At 36.1% G+C, this 16,422-nt stretch overlaps 1 protein-coding gene across 1 annotated transcript in view; it reads left to right on the plus strand.

Annotated features, from left to right (window-relative positions):
* Nucleotides 1-11,156, plus strand: part of LOC135631225 (uncharacterized) — a 43,702-nt gene extending 32,546 nt beyond the window's left edge. Inside the window, exons 15-19 of the mRNA XM_065138711.1 lie at nucleotides 6,433-6,663; nucleotides 6,739-7,022; nucleotides 7,100-7,378; nucleotides 8,309-8,431; nucleotides 10,674-11,156. Of these exons, the coding sequence (XP_064994783.1) occupies nucleotides 6,433-6,663; nucleotides 6,739-7,022; nucleotides 7,100-7,378; nucleotides 8,309-8,431; nucleotides 10,674-10,803 (1,047 nt within the window). The 3' untranslated portion in view covers nucleotides 10,804-11,156. The remainder of the gene's footprint in view (nucleotides 1-6,432; nucleotides 6,664-6,738; nucleotides 7,023-7,099; nucleotides 7,379-8,308; nucleotides 8,432-10,673) is intronic.
* Nucleotides 11,157-16,422: the final 5,266 nt, after the last annotated feature.

A 16,422-nucleotide genomic window follows, 5' to 3' on the forward strand; every position in this document is an offset into this window, starting at 1 on the left:
TTTTGCCAATATCATCAGTTTTCTAAAGTTGTTTCTAACCCCTAAACACCAAAATAAGTACTAGTACATGAAACAACCCTTCATGCATTGGGAATTTCGAAATTAAGTGTTTTACAACTGGTAACCAACTTCTTTAATGCATTCCTTAGTCATAAAGAAAAGCACCTTGAAACGACTGTAAATTTGCTATAATATGCTCATGTGTTGTCATAATTGAGTGTGCTGAGTTGAAAACTATGAGGCAACATTGTGGGCTAAAAAATATACCATAGCATCAGTAAAGTCCATATGAGCAGATTATAGCAAATTAGACATTCCTGTGTCAATCTCCCCAGGTTGAAAAAGATTTGTCCTCAAGTCCTTGTTTGTTTCGTCAACATGATTATGAAAAGGACTTAAATTAGCCACATTAAATGTTGGGGACACTTCGTAATCTTCAGGTAGCTCTATCTCATAAGCATTTTTGTCAATTTTCTTAAGCACCTTAAATGGACCATCAGCCTTCGTTTTTAATTTTTTAAATTTGCTCGGTGAAAACCTCTCTTTCCATAGGTGAATCCAGACCAAATCACCTGTATTAAACTCCACGTGTTTTCTGTGCTTGTTGGCAGCTTGCATGTACCTCCCATTTTGCTTCTTAATGGTTGCTTTAACACCCTCATGCAGCTTCTTTATCTGCTTAGCTCTTTCATCAACATCTCTACTAAATTGCTTTGTTGTAGAATGATGGATTAAGTCCAAAGGACCAGTAGGATTAGCACCATAACCAATCTCAAAATGACTCTTACCAATGCTATAATGCATGGAACGATTGTAGGCAAACTCAATTTGTGGAAGAATGAGATCCCATTGGTTAATGTTCTTGCCAACATAGTTTTTAAGTAAGTTTCCCAAGCTTCTGTTCGTTACCTCAGTTTGCCCATCGGTTTGTGGATGATGAGAGCTACAAAAATTCAAAGAAGTACCCAACTTCGTCCAAAGGGTTCTCCAAAAATGACTAATAAATTTTAAATCTCGATCAGACATCATAGTTATTAGAATACCATGCAATTTAAGAATCTCCTTAAAATATAAATCAGCAATATGAGATGCATCATTCGATTTATTGTAGGGAACAAAGTGAGACATTTTTGAAAATCTATCAACAACAACCATGATAGAATCCTTATTCCTTAGAGTTCTTGGCAGTCCCAAAACGAAATCAAGACTCACTTCCTCCCATGGAGCATTTGGCACTGGCAATGGAGTGTACAAACTAGAATTTTGACTTCTTGTTTTTGCCAAATGACACACTCGACATTGCTTCACATGCCTCTCCACATCTCTAAATATCTTAGGCTAATAGAAATTTGATTGAACAAAGAGCTAGAGTCTTGTCCCTACCGAAATGTCCTCCCAAAACACCACAATGAGCTTCAGCTAGAATTACTTGTCTCAAAGAACAAGATGGAACACACAAGGCATTATCTTGAAAAAGAAAACCATTAAAGATCGAAAATTATTGAAAGGAACCTGATTTACAATTCTGTCATATTGAGCCGAAATCTACATCATTCTCATATAGATCTTTGAACGTTTCAAATCTAACCACTTTGACTTCCATTGCTGATAATAAAGAATGCTTTCTACTTAGTGCGTCAGCAACTACATTTTGAATACCTGATTTGTGCTTGATTATAAAGTTATAAGATTGTAAGAACTCCACCCAAGCTGCATACCTTTTGTTTAGCTTGTGCTGCTGATTAATGAATTTTAAAGCTTCATGATTAGAATATAGGATAAATGACTTTACAAGAAAATACTGACTCCAATGAGATAAAGCTCGATAAATGGCATAAAACTCCTTGTCATAGGTAAAATATTTCCTTCTCGTATCATTTAAGTTCTCATTAAAAAAGGCAATAGGCTTTCCGTCTTGACTTAAAACAGCACCAATTCCTACATTAGATGCATCACATTCAACTTCAAATATCTTGTCAAAATTATGTGGTACTAAGATAGGAGCTTCGGTCACATTTCTTTTTAATAGTTCAAAAGCATCATTAGCTTCACTAGTTCGTTTGAATTTATCACATTTTAGGCATTCGGTTATTGGAGCAACAATAGAGTTGAACCCCTTGATAAATCTTCTATAAAAGGAAGTTAAGCCATGGAAACTCCTTACCTCAAGAAATGAAGCAGGTGCTGGCCAATTAAGAATAGCCTCTACTTTACTTTGATCCATCATTATTCCATCTTTTGAAACAACATACCCCAAAAACACAAGACTAGGAGTAAAGAAATCACACTTCTTTAAATTAGCATAAAGCTTTTGCAGCCTCAAAATAAAAAAAATCTCTTTAAGATGATTTATATGCTCCTCTTCACTCTTGATGTATACCAATATGTCATCAAAGTAAACCACAACAAAAGTTCCAATGCATGGTTTAAGTATATGATTCATAAATCTCATGAAAGTGCTAGGAGCATTAGATAGTCCAAATGACATAATCAACCATTCATATAAGCCTTCTATAGTTTTAAAGGCTATTTTCCACTCATCTCCAAGCATCATTCTTATTTGGTGATATATAGCCACTTCTCAAATTAATTTTAGAGAAAATAAAAGCACCACATAATTGATCAAGTAAATCATCTAACCTTGTAATAGGAAAACGATAGTCCATTATGATTTTGTTGATGGTGCGGCTGTCCACGCACATTCTCCAAGAACCATTCTTCTTAGGCACCAACAAAGTTGGAACCGCACAAGGACTCATACTCTCCCGAATTAACCTCATTTTTACCAATTCATCCGTTTGCCTTTGAAGTTCTTCATGCTCCTTGGGACTCATTCTGTATGCTGCCTTATTAGGTAGAACAACCCCCGGAATAAGATCAACATGATGCTAGATGTCTCTCAAAGGTGGAAGACCATGTGGAATCTCTTAAGGTACAACATCTTGAAACTCCTCGGGGATCGGTTTCATGATTACTGGTGTCTCCTTGTGTTGTTCATCCTCCTCTACTACTACTAGAGCCAAAACATGACCACCGCTATCTAATTCACCCTTGCATTTACCATAGGATATAAAAGCGCTAATTTCCTTCTTTGGTGCACTGATTTTAGAATGTTGTAATGGAGCTAAAATAATCTTCTTTTCATTCACCTTAAAAGAATAAGTATGTTTGTAGCCATCAGACAACACCCTTCTATCATAATGCCAAGGTCTTCCCAACAACAAATGACAAGCATCCATAGGAGCAACGTCACACCATACTTCATCTTTATAATACTTACCAATAGAAAACGAAATTAAACATCTTTTAGTTACCTTGATGTCATTTCCTTTTTGGAGCCAACATAACTGGTAAGGATGTGGATGAGGGATTGTGTCCAACTTTAGCTTCTGCACTATCTCCAAAGATACCACATTCTCAAAGCTGCCACTATCGACAATCACTAAGAACACCTTGCCATGAGAAGTGCATTTAGTGAGAAACACGTTCTTTCTCACCCAACTTTTATCCTTGGCCACATAGGACACTTGTAAGCTACATTGCAATACAATAGACAAACCATGATCAGCATAAGTAACCTCTTCCTCATCATCATCGTATTTTGGTTCGTCGTCGGCTTCATCTTCTCTTTCATCACTATGATCTGCAACCAACGTAACAATTCTTCTATTTGGACAATCTGAAGCAATATGCCCAAAACCATGACATTTGAAACATTTTCAACCACTTGGGGTAGAAGAATTAGGTGTTTGTTTGCTGTTAGCAGATCCTTCACCCTTGTCTTGCACTTTTGGTACCTTGCTCTGGACAGTAGACTTGGAATTTCCTCCTTTCATATAGTCTTCTTTTGACCCATACCGAGAACTCTTTTCAAACTTCTGTTGCTTTTCAACTTTTAAAGCCAACTTGCTCACATCATTTAAAAACCAATATGGCTGCAGTTGAACAACTTTAGTAATCTCATACTTCAGACCTCTTAAAAATCTTGCAATGGTTTGCTATTCTGGTTCCACAAGCTCTCCTTTTAACATTAAATTATTGAATTCCGTTATGTACTTTTCCACACTAAGATCTTTTTGCTTGAAATCATAGATTTTGAGAAAGTTCTCTTGCCTATAAATGTGAGGTAAATATTTTCTCTTCAGCTCCCTTTTCATTTTTTCATGTCACGATCTTACTCTTCCCCTCACGTTCTCTTTGTTTCTTTAGATTTTCCCACAAAAAAGATGCATTTCGTCTAAGTTTAAGTGCTACAAGTTTTACCTTCTTTTGTTTTGGTGGTTCATGAAAATCGAAAATTCTTTCCACATATTAAGCCAATCAATAAAGTCATCAACATTAATTTTACTTTCAAACTCTGGAATATCCAATCTTGGGTTGTATTTGTTCTGCCACTCGTCTTGAACTACATGTCTTGCCCGAAATCTTCTCGACTCCCTTGGATGAGGTGTATCATCATTAGAAGTAAATTCTTGGACATCTTTTTCATGCTGGTTGTTTCTACTTCAAAGTTCTTCAATTATTTCATTTTTTTTTTGTAGACTACGCAGCAATCTTTGTAGCTGCAACCTCAACGACTCAGAATCATCTTCATGGTCGCTACCTTCACCAACTATATCTTTTCCATTCCGTCTTACCATGATCTCTAGCCTTTAGCTCTGATACCAAACTGATACCAGGGGTGATGTAGAATTAATTTTGAAAGAAAAGTCGGTAGCACAGTTGTACTTGCTGGTATAATGTTTTTTTGGAAAGAAAACGAATGAACTCACGAAGAAAAGTCGACAGTACAATTGTATTTGCTGGAATGAGTTTTCCAGACAGAAAAGGAGCGAACTCACGAAGAAACTTTGATAAAAATAAAAAATAGCTCACCACCAATTTTAAAATCACAAAGGGATACAGAAAGATCACCATCCTAAGGATAATAAATATGGATATAGAACTGAAAGCAAAAGGCTCACCACTCAAGGATGCATCCAAGAGAGACAGAGTTGAAGAGAGCACTCCAAGAGAGCTTATGCCAATATCATCAGTTTTCTAAAGTTTTTTCTAACTCCTAAACTCCAAAATAAGTACTAGTGCATGAAACGACCCTACATGCATAGGGAATTTCGAAATTAAGTGTTTTACAACTGGTAACCAACTTCTTTAATACATTCTTTGGTCATGAAGAAAAGCACTTTGAAATAGTTGTAACTTTGTGTAGGGAATATGCTCATGAGCTATCATAATTGAGTGTACTGAGTTGAAAACTATGAAGCAATATTGTGGGCTGAAAAATATACCATAACATCAATAAGGTTCATATAAGCAGATTGTAGCAAATTAGACACTCCCGTGTCAATCTAAGCGACTTTTTTCCCTACATCTCTACACCTGTTTCCCTCAAACAATCACACGTGCTGACTGCCCTCAACACAGCCTTGTTAGTTCCCTCATATTTGCATACTACGTGTTTCAAAGTGTGTTTATCTCGCTCTGATACCATATGTCACGGACTTAGTTGGGTTTGCCTAAGTCGTGTAGTACCCTTGCGTGTCTGTTCGCAAAGGGTCAGTCTTCCCGAAACCTCTTATAGTCCCTTAGGGACCTACAAAAGAGAAGATGGATTAGATGAAGTGTTTAAATCGAGATCCCACACAAGCAGACATTTCAGCAAACACTTGATCGACAATGCAAATTTCAAACGTTGACTTTGCAAGCTTTAAACAATCATATGACAAAGGGTCCAAGATGGTCTGTTGCAACTAAAAGTCCCCACAAGTGCCTATATGACACTATTGTGGAATAAGGTAGTGAACTAGCTCTAAACAATATCCCAAAGGCCTATCCAGCCATGTGGCACTCGAGTAGCTCCAGGTTACTATATTGATTGACACTCCGCACCAGTCTACGGAGCTAGAAAATCCCCAAAATGGCTGTTTGGATGACCTGATTTTGGGCAGTTTTGCCTTTGCGTGATGATTATACACAACTTGTGTTTTCAAGACTAAAATAGCCATAAAATCCATCCAAAATGGGACTACCAAGTCTACTATAAGCCCTCTATATGCTATGCAAAGAATGAACAAGGTCGAAAGACATGAACATACGCAAACATTACATCGAACACCTTGTGTATAGATTTGTCTGTGACAATTCAGCAGATGTTTAAACCTATGCAGGAACGGTAACTAGCCTGAAAAATGCATCTCTAGGTATAGAAATCCAGACTGTCATTGGCTATCATGATTCTGATAGTGTTTCTCGAAAATTTCATTCTATGAATATTTAATTGTATTTTGATCAGTCATTTTTTAACTTGTATTTCCTCATGGACGTCTGAGTACTCAGAGAGCTAGCATGTACATTATCAAACACAATTTGTTGCAATAGGGTGTTTTGAATTGGATATTGACTTTTCTATTGCTGCATAACCGTGGTGTTTAGGTGGATGCTTATCCAGTGTATAGTATGGCAACTCCAACAATTGATGGTGCAAGAGAAGTTTTATCCTATCTAGGTGCTGATGATCCAGCTAGCATGAATCATGGTCAAAAAGTTATCATTACAGATCTGAGAGAGGAAGCTGTTGTTTACATTAATGGTTCACCCTTTGTTCTTAGAGAATTAGATAGGCCTGTTGATACACTCAAACATGTTGGGATTTCTGGTCCACTGGTAAGTTCAATGTTAAAACTCTTTATACTTCAACTGACATCAATGTTTTCAAACTCCATTTTGCTATTTGTCCAGGTTGAACATATGGAAGCAAGGTTGAAGGAGGATATATTTGCTGAGGTAACTCAATCTGGTGGCCAAATGCTTCTGCATCGTGAAGAGTATAATCCAGTTTCAAATCAGATAAGTGTGATTGGTTACTGGGAAGAGATTTCATTAGATAATGTGAAGACTCCTGCCGAAGTATTTGCAGCATTGAAAGCTGATGGCTATAGAATTGAATATAAAAGGATACCTCTTACAAGAGAAAGGGAAGCATTAGCTGTGGACGTTGATGCAATACAATATTGCAAGGATGAGTGTGTATTAAGTGAATAGGTATAGTTGCTTTACTGCTTTTGATTCAGTGCAGACTAACGGGAGTTCATCTCTGCAGATTTGCTAGGTATTCCCTTTTCATTTCACACACTGGCTTTGGTGGGGTTGCGTATGCAATGGCTATTACATGCCTTGGCCTCAGTGCTGACATGAAATTCGCATCGGAGCAGACAGTCGAGACACACTTTGTGTCAACTTCACCCTTTCAAACCTTGCCTTTTCAGTCATCTGGAGAAGATGCTTTAAAACAGGGTGACTACCGTGACATTCTAAGCCTCACTAGAGTGCTGGTTTATGGTCCAAAGAGCAAAGATGAGGTTGACATGATAATTGAAAGGTATGCTGTTATCGACTGACAGAATCTGTTTCCATGTGTTTTTAGTTTCACATATGCATGTCATGAACAAATAATTACTCAAGTTTACTGTTCTCCAAAATTCAACTTGTTTACTGTTGTCCAAATTTGCAAATTTTTGTTATTTTCCTATTTTGCAACAAAGAATCAAGGTTAAAACATCTCGAGAACTCTTCAAGTTCTTTAGTCTTATGTGGTGTTCCTTGCTTGTAACATGTGCTCTGCACTAGACTTCCAGCCTAATTTAAATTTGCTTTAGGCATGTCACCACGCGTGCTATCATGGCATACTTGGGTCTTCGCATTGCTTTACTTCAGGTCATTTCCTGATGTTTGATATTCAATATTATTTGACAGCAAGTTCTTGTCAAGCTCAAGATTTAGTAAATTACAGATTGTGCAAATAATTATTATTTTAAATATATTATACTGCTTAGTGAACATGACATGTTTAACTTATCTGCATGTTTTATCCTTTATATACTTTCATGTTGCAACAAAGTTTTTCCATAGTGAAAGAATGCTGCTGCAGTTTCAGCTGAACTTTCTGGGAGTTAAACAAGAGTACATCAAGAGAACATGCAGTCGGTTATTCATAATTGAAACATAGCCTACACATTATGCATCATTGTTTATATTTGCTAACTGAAGGTCTGCATCTTTTTTCTTCACGTCTATTTATATATTTAATTATTATACATATACGTTTGCTTCAATAGCCTAGTACTATATCTTCTCTAATCCTGAAATCTGCTAGTAATCTTGTCCTATTGGCTAGTTATTAGTTCATGATTTTCAGTTTTGAGTCCATTCAATTTTTTCTTTGTTTCTTGTATTGTGTTCTATCACGCATCTTTCATTGTATTTATGGTGGTGTTTTTGCTTGGCTCATTCTTATCTGGCTTTTTGAAAGGTGTGCTGGTGCTGGGCATTTACGAGATGACATTTTGCACTATAAGAAAGAATTTGACAAGTGTCCTAGTGATGATGATGAGAGTAGGTCATACCTCATGGATATGGGCATTAAAGCTTTAAGGTTAGTATATATTTTGATCTTTATTCATTTTCTGGTGTCAATATTTTTGCATTGTTGAATAGAGTTGCATATATCAATCAAGATGAAATCAAGTATATATTTCATGAAACCATAGAACAAGTGAAATGGATGGTGCACAGATTAGTTATGACAGACTGCTATCTGAACAGTCAACAGTTCTAATTGAAATTGTTATGGTCTTCTACTTGAAGGACAAACATCAGGTAATTGGTATTTGTTAAATGAAAAAAGAAAGAAAGAAAAAGACTCTTTTCTATTGTAGAGGAGAAAATGTCTCCAGAGAGGGGACGTTGACGGTTACACCAGCTTTTTATTGACTTGGTATGGCACTATTTATGGTAGAGTTAGGACTCAGCATTCTATGTGATGTCTCTAATTTAAACTCGTATGAAATTGTATCTACTAACAAACTATTTATTTAACAAGATGATGTTTAAAACATTTGAAACACTTATCTGAGAATACCATTAGAAATAACCTTGATAATGCACAATAAAAAAGAAAACTGTAATAACTTGAGTTCAAACTAGACTTACCAGGACCTTATTAAATCTGTCTTACATCAAAGTGCTTTCTTTCATTTCAAAGTTTATCCAATCTCTGAAAGAAGGGAATATCTACATTACGGAAAACTAAGTCATCTATCAGCAGTTGTATATTCTTAAGTTAACATACAGATATCAATAGCACTTTCTACAAGTGTATGTAATAAACAGCCATAGGACTGTAACCTGTAACTTCAGCTGAATTATGTGGTCCTCTACTTGTAGATTTGCAAGCCATTAGGATTGTGGCTTAGCTTAATGGTTGGTTGAAATTCATATCGATTATCCTTAAGTATTTAGATTTGTTATATGCCTTTGGATGATAGCTTTTCAGCCACTTGTTTCTTAAAGTTCCAAAATCTCATTGAGAACAAGCTCTCAAAGATCAAATCTGGGATTGACCATAATGTGGATTGGCCATAATGTGCAATATGGATTTGCGAATAAGTTTCTTAAAATTAACGAATAAAAAATCTCTAGAAAACCTCAAGAAAAATATAATGAGCACAAAATAATAAAAAATCAATTTACAACTTCAAGAAGCTAATTAAAAAATGTATATTAATTTAATTTTTAAGTAAATTAATTTTAAATATTATTTACATTCAACCTATGCAGATTCCTTGTTGATTCTGTCAGGTGGAACATGCTGTGTTGGCAGTGGCACATTATTGTCTAGGAACAAGCAACTTTGCATGCTACCCTGGCATCCTAATATTTTAGTTACCATTGTAACAGTACTATTACCACTGCTTTTGTAGCCATGGATTAGGTTATATTTTGAGTAATATAACTTTGTGTATAGTGTCTAAAATAAGGCTCAAAGTAACACACTATTCCATCCACAGTGTTGACTAGTTAAAAGTGAAGCTAGAATAGGTGGATTGTGTTTAATTTGCTTTCTAATTGTCTCAGCAATAAAGGATCTTCACTATTTAATAAACAGAAAGAATTTAGATGGGAAATAGGGTTAGGCAGCAGTAAATTTGGGCAATAAAAAAAATGGATGGGATGGGAAGGTGTGCTTTCTAGGAAGTATGATATAGGAATACATAAGAAAGCTTCAAGTATAATGAAAAATACCTGTCCTATATAGTATATGTTTTCTTGTTTTTGTTTCTTTCGTTTGGGGCATTTTATGTATCTTCGTATGCCATGAGCCCACTGTATGCAAACTTCAAGAACTCAAATTTTAGCATATATCATAATAATGACAGTATAGCTGATGATAGGAATCTCGTATCTGTTTTAAACCAGACTCTAAAGCAAGTAATATACCATCTGAAGGTTTGTTCCCTGTAACCACTGGAATCTAGAATCTTCACTTTGCTATTAAACATTAAATAATCCAAACTTTGAAATATTAAGATTGCATAATCTCGTATCTGTTTGAAACCAGAATCTAAAGCAACTAATATACCATCTGAAGGTTTGTTCCCTGTAACCACTGGCTGGAATCTAGAATCTTTTCACTTTTGCTGTTAAACATTAAATAATCCAAACTTTGAAATATTAAGATTGCATTAGGTGCATGGATAATTGAGGTATGTGATGCACTAAACCTGTTTAAGTTAGTGCCTAAATGGTACAAACTATGGATGCCATAATTTGGCATGCGCATGACTTCAATATTCTTGGGCATTCCTCTGCGTGACTAAATTTTTGAACGTTTGCAGGCGATACTTCTTCCTTGTCACCTTCAGGTCTTATCTTTATTGCTCTTCTCCAACTGAAACAAGCTTTTCAGCTTGGATGGAGGCGAGGCCTGAACTTGGTCATCTCTGTGATAACCTGAAACTTGATTAGTAACTAACATTTCATCCTCCTGTGAAAGTTTTTTATGAACATGATGCCAGCGAAGTTGTTCAAAATAAGAAGATTAGAAGGTAGAGAACACGAAGCAAACACAAGAAAGAAAGGGCTATTCTTGTAAAGCATTAGTGTAATCCAAACTATGAGTGTACAGTGGCTTTATATTAGTGACCCGGTGCTGCATGGTGCAGCAACAACCTTTTTCTGACCATTCTAATTGCTATAGGAGGTTTAAGATATAGAAAAGCATCCATAGCAATAACCCGGTGTTGTAATGAACGATGATGACTCATCTCCGAAGTTGTCCATTCGTTATGATTGTGCTATAGGTCAATATGTTTGTTTAATGCATTGTTGAAGTTATATATATATATATATATATATATATATATATATATATATATATGGGTTACTCAATTACTGTTTTTATTTCAAGTAAACACTGTTTATTGCTCAAAAGGAGAAGTATAAAATAGTCAAATGGAGCAGAAACACCTTCATGGGTGATTTCAAGTTTAGAACTAATGCCTCCGGAGGTGAGAGAGTGTGCATCATTATTTATACTTGTGGAATATGTTGGGAACTAACTATTTTGACCTCTCTTCTGGGCCCGAGTATTGGCCTCAAGATACCAAGTTGATATTGTTAGTAAAATTTATACGGGTAAAGGAGTGCGCACCACCAGTCTTGTACTCCATCACTGTTAAATTTAAAAACAATAGTTGGCAAGGATGTTCTGATGTCAACATTCACCACCCAACTAACTCTATGCAAAATCAACAAATGGAATATGCACAACGCATGATGGAACTTAAGAGAAAAGGTGCAATCTACACCAAGGGCCTAATCAAATTCCAAAAATGAAGAAGCTCTCGTATGAATGAATGCCCTTTTTGACTTGTGTTCAAGTTCTCGATCAAGGATGGACATGAATTTGCTGATCTACTATGCCTATTCCTAGTTGGCTCAGGAGTTGGAGTAAGGTTGCTTGATCAACAACAATTGTCCAAAAACATTAATCTTCATTGAAGTGACTTTAAATGAATCGTTTGACGGAAGCAAAAAAAAAAAAAAAAACACACTAATCCGTGCCTCCAAAATAAACATTCTTGGCAATACTGATGTAATATTTGTTACTGTTATTAGTAATTTAAATAGTATCTAGAGTTCAAGACGGTCCTTAGATGTGGATTTGATTCTGTTTAAGAGTTTTTCTGATATAGAAGAAGAGTTTCAAGAGAAGATGGTTGGGAATAGCCTTTAATAACAGAATAGTTGATTATGGGACAGAAGGAAAAATATCATAGTCGGTGCCACCCCCCTCTCTCTCTCTCTCTCTTAATTCTTCATGATATCATGAAACTATACAATAACTGATTCTTGTTCCACCTTACGGTAATTCTTGCCATCATTTTTGGCTCGTCTTTAAACCTCTCCTTTGAAAGAATAGACAACAAGTGACGAAAGAAGAGTCGTCACACATCTCTTGTGGAACATGCGAACCAATCACACAAAACTCATGAACATAGTAGGCGAACATAATTCGATGCCTGCCAGTCTTATTGTTTATAAATCTCATATAGAGGATATGCTCTCTAAATTGAGTGCCAAGGTAAGAAAAAGATGGCTGTTCTGAGTTCTCGACGCATGGTGTTGAGCTTCTTGCTATTGATCTTCGGCGCTCTACTGCTCCTTGGCATGCCAACCCAAGCTTCTACATGCTGTAAGCACTTTGTAGGTATTGCTTTGGAGTGCTCCAAATACGTGGTCAAAGAAGGACCTCGGTGTAGACCATCAAAGGGCTGCTGCTTAGCGATGAAAAATGCAAACGGGTTATGTGTTTCCTCGTTTCTACACTCCAAATACGTCAAAACCTTAATTAACACGTCTAAGTTCTGCTATGTTGCATCTTGCTGCAAGATATCCGGCCCCTATGGAAGCATGTGCTCAAGTGAGTAATTAATCCTCTCTCTTACTACGCTCATCTAGTCATCTATCCATGTTTGTCTTATACATGAAAGATATAGCACGATGTATATTTAGCAATGATCAGTTTGAACAATGGGCTATAATATCCATTTCATTGTTTCAGAATCATCAAACAAGCTGCCAATGACATAAGGTGGACGAGGAAAGGAGATCATATATAACTATATATGTACGAAATAAAGTTTGCATATGTATTTAACTGATGTATCAAGTTGAACAATTGACCCATATCATGAGACATACATGTTTACGGTCAACTGTTCTAAATTATACCAATGATTGTGGGAAAGATGTTAGCATTATAATGAACTCGGTTGATAAATCGACCATCTACTTGCAGAAAGCAAAATTTTCAATGTGTCTTTTGTGATAGAAAGAATAGAAGATAAGAGAATAGAAGATAAGAAGAATTATTGAATAAAGCTTTATTGAAGAAACTTTAGCTTGATGCATTAACATGTCCCTCTCCTATTTATACAGATTAGGAGAGAGAATTTCCCTCAACAGAATAAATAGATTTCCTTATGTAGTTGAAAAAATCTTATCTGCTATCATGCCCCCGCAAGATGGTGCTCCTGTCAAGGGTACCAATCTTGGATCGATAGAAAGCAAACAGTTTACGAGCCAGAGGCTTCATGAGTAGGGCAAGAGCAGATCGCTGCTGTGGTAGAGAGGGCTACTGTGGCAAGGACGACAACAACGACACTTCTCGCTCGAGCGAGATGCGGGAACGAGGAGGAGAGATCGCTGGCCGGAGAGTAGTTGCGAGGCTACGTCGGCTTTGCTTCTGCAGGAAGAGGCAGAGGAAGGGCGACAATAAAGAATGTCGCCAGCACAGGGAGGAGAAGAGGGCGCGACGTGGTGGCCCTTGTTCAGCTTCGAAGGAGGCCAACGCAACGATCCTAGAGGACGTCCATGGAAAACGCTCCACTACTTTGAGATGGAGTAGCGGTCCACGAGGTAACGACTACTTCGAGATGTTTGGAAGTACGTTTTATTGAAGAAACTTTATTGAAAAAACTTTAGCTTAAATGCATTAACATGTCCTTCTACTATTTATACAGATTAGGAGGGAGGATTTCCGATTAGGAGGGAAATATATCTTATCTGCTATCATTTTGTTCCTTGTTGGCTTTTTGCTGCTTCAGCATGTACTGAAAGTTTAATAAGGATTAAAAGCAATATTAATATTAGAATTTAGTAGTGATAGACCAAAGAAATCAGATTAGCAGATTAATAGTTATTGCACATTAAACTTGTGTAAAAGGTTATAATTGGATCTCTTGCATTTCTTTGGTTTAAGCAGCTATTTTAAATCTTATAGTTTGAACGTTTTGCCAAAGTAAACATCACTAATGCCCAAATTGAAAATATAAAATAGTCTTCAAGCAGTGTCTTTTTATGGAAATGGTACACGTATTAACAAAATAAAAGGCCTTACCACAATAAATTGCTAGGAACAACAAATTACAACAAATTCGAGAATAGGTCAAGTAAAGAAGGAATAATAAAAATGTCATAAGAAAAAGCAAACAAACAAACAAACGAGCACAATCAATCCCGCTCTGGCTTTTTGTTTTTTGTTTTCAACCAATTTCTAACTCTGACATAAACGAATAGCTTTTTATGACCATTTTGCTCTAAGGTGTAATTCATTTGACTACAATTTTTGATGTATGGTTGCAACACTTGGCACCTGATAGATTAACCCGTGATGAGAGAGACTGATTAATTTTTACTGACGTGAATTATATTTATACAGAGAGAAAAAGATTTTTTCTATTATACCCCTGTTAGTTGTGAAAAGAGATTTCTTTATCAGTTAGTTAAAAGAGATTTGTGAGAGGCTTTGTGAGAGAGTCTTCTAGTTGATCAACCATATGTACGTGAGAAACATATACTTGATGTTTGAGAATTTGATATCGAATAAAGTGGAACATTGAATTAGTGCATAAATAGGTGGCTCCGACATTATCACGATATATTGTAGGAGTGAGGGTGGAGTTGATTTAAAGTTTCTTCAGCAAATTCGTGACCCAATTCAATTCTGCACCAATAGTGGCGATGACTTGGTATTTTATCTTTTGTTTCTTTGAACTCGAATTGATTAGATTTGCTCCAAGGAAGATAATATACCATAACGTAGATGTTTTATCATCAATGTTCCCTACCCAATCAATATAGACAAAGGAATGAAGATGAAGTAATGAGTATTTATGGAGAAAAAGTCCATGATTGAGGGTTCCTTTCAGATATCGCAAAACTCATTTTACTGCACATCATTACATAGCGGATGTAATGTATGAATTGTGATAATTTATTAACTACAAATGAGATGTCTAGATATGTGAGAGATAAGTACTATAAGGAGCCAAGTACTTATAAGGAGCTAAGTACTTATCGGTATTGTATAGAATCCGTAGTAGGGCTACCATCATATAATTTAAGTGATTTAGTAGTAGAGAGTGGAATGACAACATCTTTGCATTCTATATGTTTATCTTTAATAATAGATCTTGAATATACTTTCTTTGAGATAAAAAGAGTTATGAAGATATGCATGTTGCTTCCACTCCTAAAAAGTATCTTAAGGTTCCTAGATCTTTGTTGGAGAATCGATCTACCAATTGCTTGAGGAATTCCATGATCTCCATAGTATTATTGCCTATGATAATAATATCATCCACATACACCAATAGATATATTGTACTTCTATTTTGTTATCATAGAAATAACGAAGTATCAGACTGAGAGTTGATGAAGCCAGTTGATGTTAAAAATTAACCAAGTTCGGTGTACTAGGCTCTTAGAGCTTAACGAAGTCCATAAATAGCTTTTTATGGTTTACAAATATGTCTTGGATATTAAGGATGAATGAAGTCAGGAGGTTGCTGCATAAAGACATCTTCAGTTAGAGTCTCCTATAAGAAAGCATTGTTAACATCCAATTGTTATAAGTACTAGTCAAAGGTGCACTGGAAGCCAATCACGTGAGTGATGGCAATGACACATGTGACTTGACATATAGTCTTTTTGCTTATTATATTTTGATATTTTATCACTTTATATTGATTGTTGCATATACACATGTATATATTGTGATGTTCTTAGATCTGTGCAATGGGAATCGGATCATGATGATATCATGATAATGAGACCGATTCACCTTTAAACATAGAACCTAAATAATCCTGGTCATAGGTTACTCGAGAGGGACATCGAAATAACCAGACAGACTGGTGTGCTGTATACCTATCCATATGATGGATGCAGTTAGTCTTATAATTGCTTGTGTGGGGACACTAAGGATACAGTACAAGTTCTCATTGGAGAATGAGTTCACTAATTGATCCACTTACAGAATGCTGGATGGTTGATGATACCTTAATATCAAATAGTGATTCTGTAGTCCTAGTGGTGTATATGGTCCTTAGACTTGAGACACCAAGGATATCCTATATGAGTACTCCATTCTTTGATACCAGACTTATAGGTCTAGCGGCTCCAAATCTAGCACAGCCGATCATTAGGAGTGGTAGCTAACCTTACGAGGACTATTGAGTGTCGATAGAGGATCATTCACTCTCAGTGTTATAAGAGGACTATCCCATGTGTTCTTGCTCA

The sequence above is a fragment of the Musa acuminata genome, chromosome BXJ3-2 (assembly GCF_036884655.1).
Source record: "Musa acuminata AAA Group cultivar baxijiao chromosome BXJ3-2, Cavendish_Baxijiao_AAA, whole genome shotgun sequence".
In the NCBI taxonomy this organism is placed as follows: Eukaryota; Viridiplantae; Streptophyta; class Magnoliopsida; order Zingiberales; family Musaceae; genus Musa; species Musa acuminata.